The sequence below is a fragment of the Mastomys coucha genome, unplaced genomic scaffold (genome assembly GCF_008632895.1).
Source record: "Mastomys coucha isolate ucsf_1 unplaced genomic scaffold, UCSF_Mcou_1 pScaffold9, whole genome shotgun sequence".
NCBI classification, from domain to species: Eukaryota; Metazoa; Chordata; class Mammalia; order Rodentia; family Muridae; genus Mastomys; species Mastomys coucha.
The window spans coordinates 4,393,091-4,406,402 of record NW_022196915.1 but is presented as its reverse complement, the minus strand read 5'-3'; the positions used below and the strand labels follow the sequence as shown (position 1 = coordinate 4,406,402).

At 43.4% G+C, this 13,312-nt stretch overlaps 1 protein-coding gene across 5 annotated transcripts in view; it reads left to right on the top strand.

Annotated features, from left to right (window-relative positions):
* Positions 1–13,312, top strand: part of LOC116085393 (ubiquitin-conjugating enzyme E2 E2) — a 280,270-nt gene that overhangs the window by 247,529 nt on the left and 19,429 nt on the right. For all 5 annotated transcript variants that reach the window (XM_031362970.1, XM_031362969.1, XM_031362971.1 and 2 more), the window contains one exon: positions 6,926–7,073. In XM_031362970.1, the coding sequence (XP_031218830.1) occupies positions 6,926–7,073 (148 nt within the window). The remainder of the gene's footprint in view (positions 1–6,925; positions 7,074–13,312) is intronic.

The following is a 13,312-nucleotide window of genomic DNA, read 5'->3' as shown; positions in this document are numbered from 1 at the left end:
ATTCCTATTACCAGTTTAATTTTTATGACATATCTTCTGAAATGATCTACTAGAAAATGGAGGAAAGCTGCATGGGACAGGAAAATGTTGAGAGCATCCACCTAGCCAAACATGGTGTTAGTCATACTTGTCTACAACCCAAGCAATTGAAGGTAGAGACAGAAGGATCAGCAAGCAGTTCAAGGCCAGTCTAGACTACATAATTAGTTCAAGGGTAGCCTGGCCTACATGAAACCTTGTCTCAAACAAGTAAAAAAACAAACAGAAAAAAAAAAAGCCACATACAATGTCTCATGCCTTGGATGCCTGTATCGCAGCATCTGAGACTGAAGCAGGAGGATCTCAAGTTCAAAGCCAGCATGACCTACTTATGAGACCCTGTGTCAACAGTATTAGCAGAAAAGACTCCTGCTCCCTCCAGGAATTCTTCTCAGTTTTCTGAATATCCAAAAATTATAAATCTCTAAGGAACACTAAGAAGTTTGGACTCTGCCTTTGTACCCAAGCACTGGCTTGTTTCAGATTCACATCTGCTCAGCACACAGTGGGCTCTTGCTCGGTGAGGCACTGCACTGGACAACAGTTGAAAGACAGCACTTCAATAAATAATTGAGTAGAGTGAAAGCAGCCATGGCAAGCCTGGGGCTTGAATAGGGATATGATAGGGGAAGACTGGGCACAGAGATCCTAGGTCACATTACAGAAACGGTACCTGTTTCCGACTTGGGATCATGAGCCTGCCCACTTCTGAAAGGTGGGACTAGGAACACCATTACATCAGAATATGTATGAACAGCAAAGCTATCTGTTGAACTTAGTGGCACCTGTCAAGATAGACGATGACCCTCCCAAGAGCATCTCTCTTCAATCAGCATTTAGAAACACAAGTAGAACACCCACTGTCCAAAACATTCTGAGAACTGTGCAATTTTGTGGTTCTTTATTTTGTAAACAAGCTTATCTCCATTTCAGTTTTAAATGACATGTCTCCATTGAAAACACTGTCATAACCTGAGTCTGGTAGCACATGCTAGTCCTTCACTCAGGAGGCTTAAGCAGGAGGATCATGAGTTTCAGACCAACCTGGTCTATATAGACAGACCTTGTCTCAAGAAAAGCAACCACTAACAAGATACTATTGGTCATTAGTAGAGGAGTAACAGCTCTTAGATGGAACTAAGCCTTAGACAGAAAAGAGAACAGAGCATAAAGGTCACCATATAGTACGTGAGCATATGATGTTCAACTTCATCTGTAATAGAAAATGCATATTTAAACCACCACATCCAAGCAAGGGATGACACCAGACACTGCCATCATGCAGAGAAGCTGCCTCACATTGCCATTGGGGTTGTAAAATTAAATTGTCAGTCATCCATCTGACCCACCAGTTACAGTATACTCTTAGATATCTATCCCACTGATAGCAAAGCAAAACAGGTTCAGGCAAAACACACACACACACACACATACACACACACACAGCTTCGCTTGTGATAGCAAAGTCCTGGAGAATGACAAATTTGAATAAGAAGGCTAGCTATTGATCATTGATTTAATCAGACATGCCTAGGCAGTAAACCCTGGTGAAGAGGGTTCACAAGCTCCTGAGCCACACAGTTCATGGAAGTGGGTGTCACCCAGGAACATCACGCCACTCCCTCACACCTTGTGCTTTCTTTACTGTGGCCTTTCACCAGCATCCTCTGTGGTGTCATTTATGACGTAGCAGGGGTGTGGGTGCAGACTTGATAGAGTTCCACAAACTACAGGAGCAGGTGAATGGATGCAGGAATGGAACTGAGAAAGACTCCAGCTGTAGGTAGTTGGTTCTAATTTCTCCAGTCCCAGACTAGAGTGAAGTCTGAGATAGGAGGCAGTCCTGTAAAGGACAGACTCTTTAAGCTGTGGCATTTGACGTCCCTACAAGGGCAAGTTGTCAAAGATGAATTAACCCAGCTGGTGTCAAATAATTTTTTGTGAAAGGTAATTGTCACCCTACATGTTATCATAGAAATATTCTGTATTGTGTGTGAGTGGGGAAACAGAGGGTTTATTTGCTTTTTATTGTTTTATTTTTGTCTTCTGAACATCTAGATGCCCTTTACTTAGTAAGTGGTTGTGATTATTTGAATTAGCGTGGCCATCATAGGCTCATATATTTACATGCTTAGTCCCCCACTCCCATCCCCACTCATGTTTATAAAATGTTTGGAAGGATTAAGAGGTGTGGTCTTGTTGGAGGAGGTGTGTCTCTGGAAGTGTACTTTAAAGTTTCAAAAGCCTATGCCAAGCCTGCAGCCTCTGGGTTAGGATATAGAGCTCTCAGCCACTGCTCCAGTGCCATGCCTGTCTGCCATGATGATCATGGACTAACCCTCTGAAACTGTAAGCAAGCCCCCAATTAAATGCTTTCCTTTAAAAGAGTTATATTGGTCATAGTGTATCCTTACAGTAATAGGACAGTGACAGACTGACACATCTCTGCCATGAAATACTTCTCAGCATTAAAAAATAAATTATTGGGACATGTAACAATGTGGTGAGTCTCAGGGGATTATTGGTGAATAGAGCAATTTGAAAGGTTCAGTGCTGCATAATTCCACTGTTGAAGCAGTCTGGCCACATGAAGAGAGCTGCAGTAGCCAGGAATTAAAGAACTTAGAGAAGACAGTCATTGTTCATATCAAAAGTCTGCACATTCTATCACCATGCCCAGGACTCAGAGAACATGAAAGGAGATGGGGTGGAAAGAGTGTGGAGGCAGAGGTTGTGGGAGGTGATGTGAAATTCTGTCTTCTGAATGACTTCAGCTGCAGTCATGAACATGACCTGCACAAGATAGCCAACACTCCAGCCTGCTGCTGACACTGGGCTCAGTAGGGTACAAGAGACAAAATGGCAGGCCATGAATGTGGGATGGGATGTTTTGGGAAATGATCACAGGAGAATAGGAGGAGATAGGATCCAGATACATTATATGAATCTATAAAATTGTCAAAGAGTACAATTTTAAAAGATAGTGCTAAGTATTTACGATAGGCTCCTTCTATGTCTTAACTGTGGAGATATACACATGAATACACCTAGAAATAAATGTAAGTATAAGATAAAAACAAGACCTGGGAATCAGTGGAATATATAAATGCCTGTTTCTGCAGTGTAGGCTACTTCTGCAGCAAATGCAATAGTAAGAAGCTGGACAAAGGATGTATGTGGTCTCTCAGTATTATTTCTTACAATGGAATTTATGAGTATTCCAGAATTAAAGGTAAAGTGTGGGTGGAGGACATAGGCTCTGAGGCTGCAGAGCATCAGCCTCAGTTTCCTTAACTTTACTGTGGGTCGATACTTGTCTCACTGACTTGTTGTGAGAATTAACTTAGAGTAATTAATTGATTCTTGATAGGATATTTTCCATATCGCACATGCATGAGCCACTCTATTCACAATGACTCTAATAAACATTCATTCTGTAATCCAACACTCGGGAGGAGCAGGCTGGCCTCGCCTAGGTTTTGTAATAACACTGGGTGTTCTGTGCTCAGTGACTTCTGTTCATCTCATTATTCTCCTGTGTCTTTTATTCCCTTGTTCTGTTTTTCTAGGTCAGACACTTGGCTCAGTTTTCAGTGAGTTTCTCACTTTCTGACATATACATTTAAAATGGTGCATGTCTATTTAACTGTTCATTGTTTGAGCTAGAAAGACAAGAGTTTTATATTGCCAGCCCAACATCTGCATTCTTATGTAGCTGAGTCTAGAGGGGGTCAGGGGTGGGTCTGATTTTAGTCAAAGAATTACTTGCATCTTGATCTTGGTGGTGCATGCTAACAATCAAGCAGATGAGAAGCTGGAACAGGCTGAGCAATAATTTGAGGCCAGCCTAGGGTACACAGCTAGGTTCTTTTTCAAAAACAGAAAGAAACCAGAGAAGGGAATTAATTGCAAATATGTTTTCTTGTTTCCAAACATGACCAGGGGGCACAGGGAACTCTTTCATGTGTAGGTTCTGATCTTGCATTATGGTTTTAATATCCATTCTTTGAAAGACCTTGGGTTTGTTCTGTGCCTCAGCATGTAGCCAGTGTTTGTAGGTGTTTCATACATGATTGACATGAATATGTGTTCTTTAATTGTCAAAGGTAGTAGTTATCATTCAGTCCCTTGATTTTACTTGTGGTTTAAATTTCAGGATCCCTACCAATATTTGGTCCAGTTGACCTAACAGTTATACAGTGAAAGTGAAATTTTCCTCTGTGATCATAAACATGTCATTTTTTCATGTCAGCTTTTACTGTATAATTTTTGACTGTTTAGCTACAACTCATTCCAAATTGTTATTTTCCTGATGCATTCTGTTATAATACGATGCCCCCTTTACAGCAGCCCCTTTGCAAATACTTGCTCCAGTAGTCACAGAGTGGTGTAGGCTCTTTAGTGGTGTGTGCATGTGCGTGTGTGCATGCATACGTGCATGCATGATAAATCTGTTCACAGTGAGAATTTATCCTTCTCCCAGTCAGTTCCCTTGCTCTCTCCTCTAACGCATCCACTTCCTGAAAGATACGCCACTGGGGTGTCCTGATTAAGGTACAGGTTCTGGGTTTAAACCCTTAGCCACATACAGGCCTGAGATCTCATCTGCCTTCTCCATGATGGTTTCAAAAGTAAAGCTTTCATTTTATGAAGCCTGTCTGCCATCCTTCCTCCCTTTCCTTGTCCCCACACCTACCCCAGCACAGATGCTGCCTGCTTATTGCTGACTGATGGTTTGGGTCTTTAATTGTGGCTTCCAGGAATTCTTGTAACTCATTCAGCTCTGCATTTTGAAGAAGGTTGGTTCCACTTTTTTCAAGGTTTCTGGACATTTGAGATCTGTGTTATGGAGTAGCCTGGCATGATGCTGGGTTCTGATCTAGCTGAGGATAGGGTGTGCTGTTCAGCAACCATTGCTCGGCCTTCCTGGAATGGGACATTATACAAATTATACCAGCTCCTAACGTTTGAATGGATTTTGGGACAGTGAAAGGCACCCTGTTTTCTGGTTGAACTAGCTTTAAATCCCGGAAACCCAGCAGATAACTCTGCAAGGAACAGAAGGAAGTTTGCCAGACTCCCAGACACTAGACTGCTGACTGGAGGCCTTAGCTCCATAATTCTGTGGCCATCAGTCATGTTGGGCAATGCCCCAAGCCCCTGGTATTCTGTCTGGACTCCCCCCCAGATTTACCTGACATCAGCCAGGTATGCTCCTCCCCATAGTTACCTAGCAATTGCCAGATAGTCCTGGCTCACTATACAAGGGGCTGCTTGCCCCCCTCCTCCCTCTCTTACTCTCTTATCCTCTTACTTAATTTTCTCTTGCCTCCCTCTCTCTTGCCCTCTTGCTCCCCTCTCTCTGCATTCCTTTCCTCCCTCTCTCTGCCTGGCCATGGCCGGCCTATACTTCTCTATCCTCTCCCCCTCTCTGCCTTTCTCTGCCTCTACAACCCTTTTAGCTCCCCTTCCTGCCATGACAATAAACGCCTTAAAACCATGGACTGCCTCTTCTCATTGAGACCACCATGCTGGAGCAATGGAGCAGGTCCTCCTCTAAAGAGCCACGTGTCTAATCTCACATAGAAAACCTCTCAGCGTTCCCAGACACAACTTCCCCGGATCCAAGCAGCCCACCCAAGCAAGCCTAGAACACTTTCCCCTCGAGAACCAGCCAAAGCTCTCCTGCCCTTTTCCCTTCGGCCCTGGGCTAGAGCCAGCCCTGCAGGACCCCACTCTGTTCTCAGCTCTTCCACTGCATCCAGCAGTGTCTGGAGTATCCAAGAGTGAGAACCTGTCGTCCTCGGCCTTTGTGCAGACCCAAGGACCCTGAGCCAACTCCGGCAGGTTCATGGGGACTTCAGACTGCGCTTCCCACGTCCGCCTCCATGAGCAGCCCTAGCCCTGTGGCCGGCTGGATGTGGGACACCATTTTAACCCACACTGGATCCCTGATTAAGTGATAGAATCCACAGAGGACTGTCTGTCATGTATGTTTTTTCCTGGTTCTGAGCCATTATGAATCCGGAGTGCCTACAACTGGTCCTTAGAACACCAAGATTTATTTATAAATTGGAGCAGTACAAATTTATAGTTGTATATAATAAGTATCATTTAAATCTCACTACTGTTTAGCCAAAATTGAACTGGACTTGTTTTGAATATTAGATATTTCTTCTAAGGTTTTTAATTTTATTTAATTTTATATGTATAAGTATGGTATCTACATACATACATGTGAACCTGGTACCTTCAGAAACCAGAAAAGAGCATTGGATCCCCTAGACCCAGAGTTGCTGTAAGTCACCATGCCATTCGGTGCTGAAACCCAAGCCTGAGTCCTCTGCAAGAACAATGGTGTCTTAACCACTGAGCCCAATTCCTCCCTAGAAGAGATCTTATGTCATAACTTTCCAGATTATATGTAAGACAAGTATAAAAGTGATCTTACTGTCAAAGAAAAAAGACTATGTTAATAGCACACTCCAAATATGAACTTTAATAAGGAATAGGTGTGTAAATTATGAAAATACAGCAAGACTACAGTTTAACAATAGCAAATACAATGATAGCATGCAATTGTATAAAAAAAGGCACGTGACATATTTGCATATCTTCATTCATGTTTTAAAACCGTATGAAAGAACATTTATCTTTGTATTATTCCCGAGCTTTCTGGTTTGGGGATCTTCTAAATGTAAAAAGTAAAGCAACTAGAATCCACCAAATTTTTCAAAAACATTTCACAAACCCATTTCCTGCTCATAGACATTAATGTGGTCGTGTCAACACCTCGGCTACACCCCGGCTACACCCCGGGCTCATCCCCAGAAGCACCGGGTCCTGACTTTGCTGTGAGTTACAGCAGCTTTGTGTTTTCTCCTAGGTCACCTTCCGAACGAGAATCTACCACTGTAATATCAACAGCCAGGGCGTAATCTGTCTGGACATCCTCAAGGACAACTGGAGTCCAGCCCTGACCATCTCTAAAGTCCTCCTGTCCATCTGCTCACTACTTACAGACTGCAACCCTGGTGAGTGCCCTGGGTCTGCTCCGAGGTTGGAGCAGGGCACAGCTGCCTAGGACCCTGCTACTGCTGCTAGCTATGTACCCTGCTGCTCGTTACTGTTGATTTTAACTTTCCATACTCTGTAACTATGTTCTTTTTAAATTGGTTCTTTTCTTTTATCTTTTTAAACCTATTATTTACCCAAAAGTCTTAAAAGATAGTGTGATAAAAATTAATGAATAATCATTTTAAATGAGAGCATGTGTTTTTAGAATGCATTAAATTCTCCTGCAAAATAATAATAAAAATTCAAATTGAATAGCTTAATCTTTAATTAGATACCAGTAGACATGTTAATTTGAGAAATGTGGGCTATTAAAACCTTATGACAGCCAAGGCGGCACCGCAACAGATGTGACTTTCAGTAACGGAGCAGCCGGCATCCTGGTAATCTGTTAGCAAAAGCTGATAGCCCTGAATCAGGAAGGAGAGCTTGCCAAAAAGCCAGCATAAGCCACCGCTGTGCTTAGCGCTCAGGTTCTTAGCCCTATGTCGTCTTCTGCATATGATTGTGTGCATTTGACGACTCTATTTTAGCTACACGACAAACTAACTGTGGAGATTATCTTCATCCTTGGGTTGACTCTGGAAAACACAGAAATCCCAGAGTAGTCTTTGTTCATGTTCCCCATGGAAATTGCTTTTTTCAGTATTTTATGAAATCCCATCTCCCATTGTGAAATATTTTTAGTTCACCAGATAGTAAAGTCCACTTAGGTGACGCTGAGTGACAGCTGACTGTTGCTGCAGGCCCGTGCCTGCAGTACTCATTTCCTTCTGTCACATGATGTTGCAAGGAAGCTTTCGTTGTTCTTGCTTCTGTCTTGATGGCGTATGGCCCGGTAGCTGTGAGCACCTGCTTTCAGAAAAGGTATCGTAAGCTCATCTCACCTGCCTTCTGTCTAGACACTGCTCTCAGTCACTCAGTGCTATGGGAAAGGGGTGGGAATTTTTGCAGTTTAGTTCATTGGTATTGGGGTCCAGGAATCGCCTCACAAATCATACAAGCACTGATCTCAGTCAGACAAGGATAGTTTATTGAGCATATGCCCTAGGATTGGTTGACCAGGGCCATGGTCAAGGTTCAGCAACTGACCATGACCCCGAGTTAAGATCCTATGGGATTTTAAGCTCAAAATCCATAAACATTTGTGTCAAGTTATCTCACCAACCAGGACTTAGGGATAGGAGATTTCCTTAGGAACATATCTTTGTTGTACACTTATGCTGCTTCCATTGTTTGGGGTATTCAGCTGTGACAGGGGACTTGCCTTGTCTAATATTCATGTTTTAACTTGTCTACCAGGATAGGACTTGTCTAACCCCCATGTCTTAACTTGCCAACCAGGATGTCAGTTACTGATGTACATGTCTCTTCCTGACAAGTTAGGATGTCCGTTGCCAGGCCTGTCTTGGGAGTGTCAACTTTACTTGACACTACTCAAAATGCAGGTCCTATTCCAAATAGTTTCTTATATTGGTGCAGGTGTCTCTTTTATGTTGAAGCCATCCCAGGGCAGCTTATCAGGGCAAATACCATAATATACATGGGTGCAGGGAGAGCGGTTAGGGTGGTTGGTTTGGGTCCAAACTTATTGTGGATAACTATACAAAACAGTCCTACTGACTTCTATTATGATTGGTTTCCAAGGACACAGAACATAACAGAATATGTAATCCATCTTGGCATTAAGAAGTTTCCTTTCTAACAGCAGAAACATATAAGAAAGTTTGCTTATAAGTGGCAGGCTAGCAGGTAACTGCTACCCTATGCCTTAACATTCTGTCTAGCCCTTATTTTACCTAGGTCCCAACAATTGATTGGGCTTTCTTATTAAGATGGTCCTCTTATTAAAACTTTCAAGGGGCTAGAGAGGTGACCCTTGCTCTTGCAGATGACTCATTTGCACCCCCAGTACCCACTAGGCACCTTATATCCACTTGTAACTGCAGAGGGTCTGATGACCATCTAGCCTCAGGTGTGTACATGCAAGCGAACACTCATGCACAGAAATAAAGATAAATAAATAAATATTAAAATATTTTCCCAAGTGAAGCATTTAATTTCACTTGCGTCTGCTGCTTTGGGAACTCAGGTTCCGCTGGATTCTGCAGTCAGTAACGTACACTGTGGTCTCATGCCTGTAGGCAGGCCTCAGCTAGTTACTGTGGCTTTGACCTTGTGCTTGGCTATTTCCTCTGCATATTTTCCTGGCTGCTCTCAGTGAAAATCCAGAGATTAGCTGTTGCTACACAAATTTCATTGCTCTCCATTTAGCAATTCTTTCTAACTTTTTGTCAGTTCAGAAGTTGCTTGCATTAAAAAGCTTTTACATCTGAACTTAGTATTAAGATTCTCCTGCCTGCCTTTTACCAGGCATTCTGCTAGAGTTTTCCTCCTGGAAACCACCATTTATGTATTTTTAGTTTCTTTTATTATTGTATTCTGTTTGTTTTATTTTAGTGCTAAGAATGGAGCCCGCATGCTGCCTACAGTGACTTGCTGTCAGTGCTGGGCGGCCTAGCCCCCCACGTGCTGACTCATCCATTCTCCCAGACTGAGGTCTTCTCTGTCACAACCAGTGGCTTAGCTGTTCTCTTCCTCAAGTTCTCTAAACCTCTGTGTCTGAAGTTCTCCAAGGGATTGGCCAAAAGTATCAGAGCGGTGCGTCTGGCCACTGTTAGTGGAAGACCCAGAAAACGCAGACTGGGAGAGAATGTTCAGTGGGACTTGTCTACAGTCCCTGAGCCTGGGGGCTGAGGCAGGAAGATTGTTAGTTTGCAGCTAGCCTAAGCTACATAATGAGCCTGTGTAGGGGGAAAAATGAAAAGGAAGGAAGACATTGGAAAAGAGACACAATTTCTCAATATAAACAAAGACCCTTTGCTCATTCTGCTCTGTCTCCTCAGAGCTGCTCATGGGGCAGCTCACTCAAACTGCCCTACCTTGAGAATGTCTGAATCGAGAGCATTTGGGTTGGATTTTAATGGTTGTGTTCTTCGTTACTCTGTAAGTGGAGGCAATCAAAGATGGTGCTGATTTAAGACTTGAAGTTGTTAATTCTTTTCATGCTAGGATTAAAGGAACGTTCTTTTTTTAAGCAACAGGAAAGAATGATGTATTTTAAGTCAGAGGTCTGTTTTTCTTAATTAATATATCTGAGCTAACACTATTTTTCTTAACTAATATATCTAAATTAGCATGCTAATTCTTTTCCTTATTGTGTTCTTTGTTTTACTCTGACCATCAGACAGCATGGCCCTGTTTTGAACCTTGCACAGTCCTACATGACATCCTTCAGTGTACATAGAATCTGTAACAGAGTTCCTCCTTTCTTGTAGCTTGGTCCACACTTTTTAAATAGCTTTTGCTTCTGCTGTCATTGTTTCTCTGAGCAAATGTGTTTCATTATAAGTTATTTGACTGTTTGTTGCACAGCAAGTAAACTGTATACACACAGATTAAATGTTAGGCTTATGGGCTCAAAAACCCATGTCATAACCTCCCTGCCCAGAGCCTTTGGGTTTATTTACAGCTGGGAGTCCTGCCTTTTGACATCTACAACACCTGTCATCTGCAAGGTTCAGGCTTTGAGAGCCATACTTTGTGTGTTTTAAGTCTCACAAGCACACATATAGTCTCTGGGTTGGGGAGATGGCTCTGCCCTTAATAATGCATGCTGCTTTTCTATAGGACCCAAGTTCAATTCCCAGCACCTTGATTGGGTGGCTCACAACCACCTGCAAGTCCAGCTTAAGGAGATCTGATGGCCTCTGAGAGCACCTGCACACGCATGTATACATTGTCTCTCTACTCTTTCTCTCTTACACACATACAGACAACCTGCACATGCATGTATACATTTTCTCTCTCTATCTCTCTCTCTTTCTTTCCTCTCTCTCTTTCTGCACACATACAGACAAATAAATAAAAAGTAATTACAATAAATCTTTTTTAATTCCCTGTATTTGGAGTAAGTTTAGGACTTTATTCTGGGCAGTGCACGTGGCCACTCTTGGTGCATTTGGCCCCATGGTCATGGTTTAGACTCAATGGCATCTTCTCTCAGGAATGCTACAGCTCTCAGGTTATATGGGCTGCAGTTTTGTCCCCGTGAAACTTATTATCATCTTTCCAGTTCTAGTTGTGGGGCAGGCTCTTGAGCCACATAAACAGAACAGTTTTAGGTGCAATATACAGGCTAGGTTTGCTATGTACCCCTTGGTAAAGCTTCTGGAAGAGCCCTGGAGTGCACAGTGGAGGCAGCTGCAGGTAGAGCCAGTGCATAGCAGGTACAGACATGGATTGAGCACCAGCACCAAAGCAATACTCATAGAAGGTCAAAATAAAATCCTGAGCTTAGAGCCACACACCTGCAGGTCGAGGCAGGAGGGTCAGTAGTTCAAGACCACCCTGGGCTATAGAAAGCCTTGTCTCCAAAAACTGCAAAAAGAAAAACATAAGATACAGTACATTCAAATGTAGTTATTAAGTAGCTTATGGTTGTCCTATTTCCTTACCACTCACCACTGGGGACACTCTAAATGCCATCTCTCTTGTTAATCTGTTTTGCAGTTTAATATTGTTTCCCTTTAGTCCATACTGTCCTGTGGCTTCTTGTTGGTGGAAAATGATGTCACTCTAGTAGAAGTGATTGTCAGAAATGTCCTTACATGGCTAATAATATTGCAGCAGAAGTTTTTACTTTATATCAGTTTAAAATCTGGTAAGAGTATACTAGGAAAGATTCCCCAAGCCTGAAGTTTGAACCCTCTTACTGAACTGTGGGCCTTTTTCATAAGTACAGTGTCTAAGTGGCCAGCATACACCTGTCTCCCTCTTCATAAGTACAGTGCCTGTATAGCCAGCACACCCCATCTCCCTCTTCATAAGTACAGTGCCTGTATAGCCAGCACACCCCATCTCCCTCTTCATAAGTACAGTGCCTATACGGCCAGCACACCTCTGTCTCCCTCAACCTTCCTGAGTATCCTATCATCTCTGGTACTTACAGTACCACCCAGAACTCCAGGGATACCAGTTGTACTGGGTAAATGCCCCGCCGGGCTATATGCATCCCCAGGCTGACTCTTCAGAGTCTTGGCCTGGCGGATTTGTTACTGCATATAGTCCATGGTTTCATTACTGGTGTCTGATGTCCTCAGGGCAGAGAACAGAAAAAAAGAGAACACTCTTTATTCAGCCTTCAGGGCTATGGCCATGGCAGCATGGCTAGCTGATTCTCACATTCTCAGTGTGGTCTGCCCAGTACTGCCTTCTATCTATCTCTTTCCAGAATCTTGATAGAAAAGGCAATTCAGAGAAGAGTGAACCCTGTCCTCAGCCGCAGGAAAGGTGGAGCAGCTCTTGCAGCGCCTGGTGTGACCCCTCTGCTCCACTCTCCTTACCCTGCCCCTCTAGGACCTACACCAGAAGTCCAGGGGACTCTTCCCTTCTTAATCAGTAATGTAGCTCAGAATGTGTGTGATCAGTGTGTAGCACACACATTTCACCTCCACTCCAGACCAATTGCTCTTCACCTGAGCCAGCTGTCTGACTGTCTCTTGCTAGCAAGACCTGGGCTATGGCCCCTGACTGAGCAGGGAGCAACTGTGCCTCTTGCAGGAGAGCTTATGGCACCTTGCTGAGCTCTGCTCTTCTCCTCTTCTCTATCTGTCCCTCCCAGCCCTCCCCACTTCTGTGGCCTCCCCTCCTACCTCCCTAACCACCTATCCTCTGCTCTCCATCCTCCTGATCTCCTCCTACTTCTCATTCATATTATACCAGATCTCACCCTTTACATTTAATTTTTCTTATCTTTTCATGCACCCAGAACAATGTTAAAGAAACAAATGAAAGAAATAGTAAGCTGCATCTGTGTATGGTGTATGAGTGTGCATGTGTGTGGGGTGTGTGTGTGTGTGTGTGTGTGTACATGGCATGCCTATGCATGTAAGTGTGAATGCCAGAGATTGACATTGGGTGGGTTTTGCTCTCCACCATGTATATACTGTACATGGGTGTTTGTCTGTCTGCATGTATGTCTATGTACTACATGTACTTGTGCCATAGTCAGAAAAGGGTGCTGGGTGTCAGATCCCATAGGGCTGGAGGTACAGACAGTGTCAACTGTGGATGCCGGGAACTGAGCCCTCTTCCTCGGGAGGAGCACCCAGTGCTCCCAACCATTGAGCCGTATATC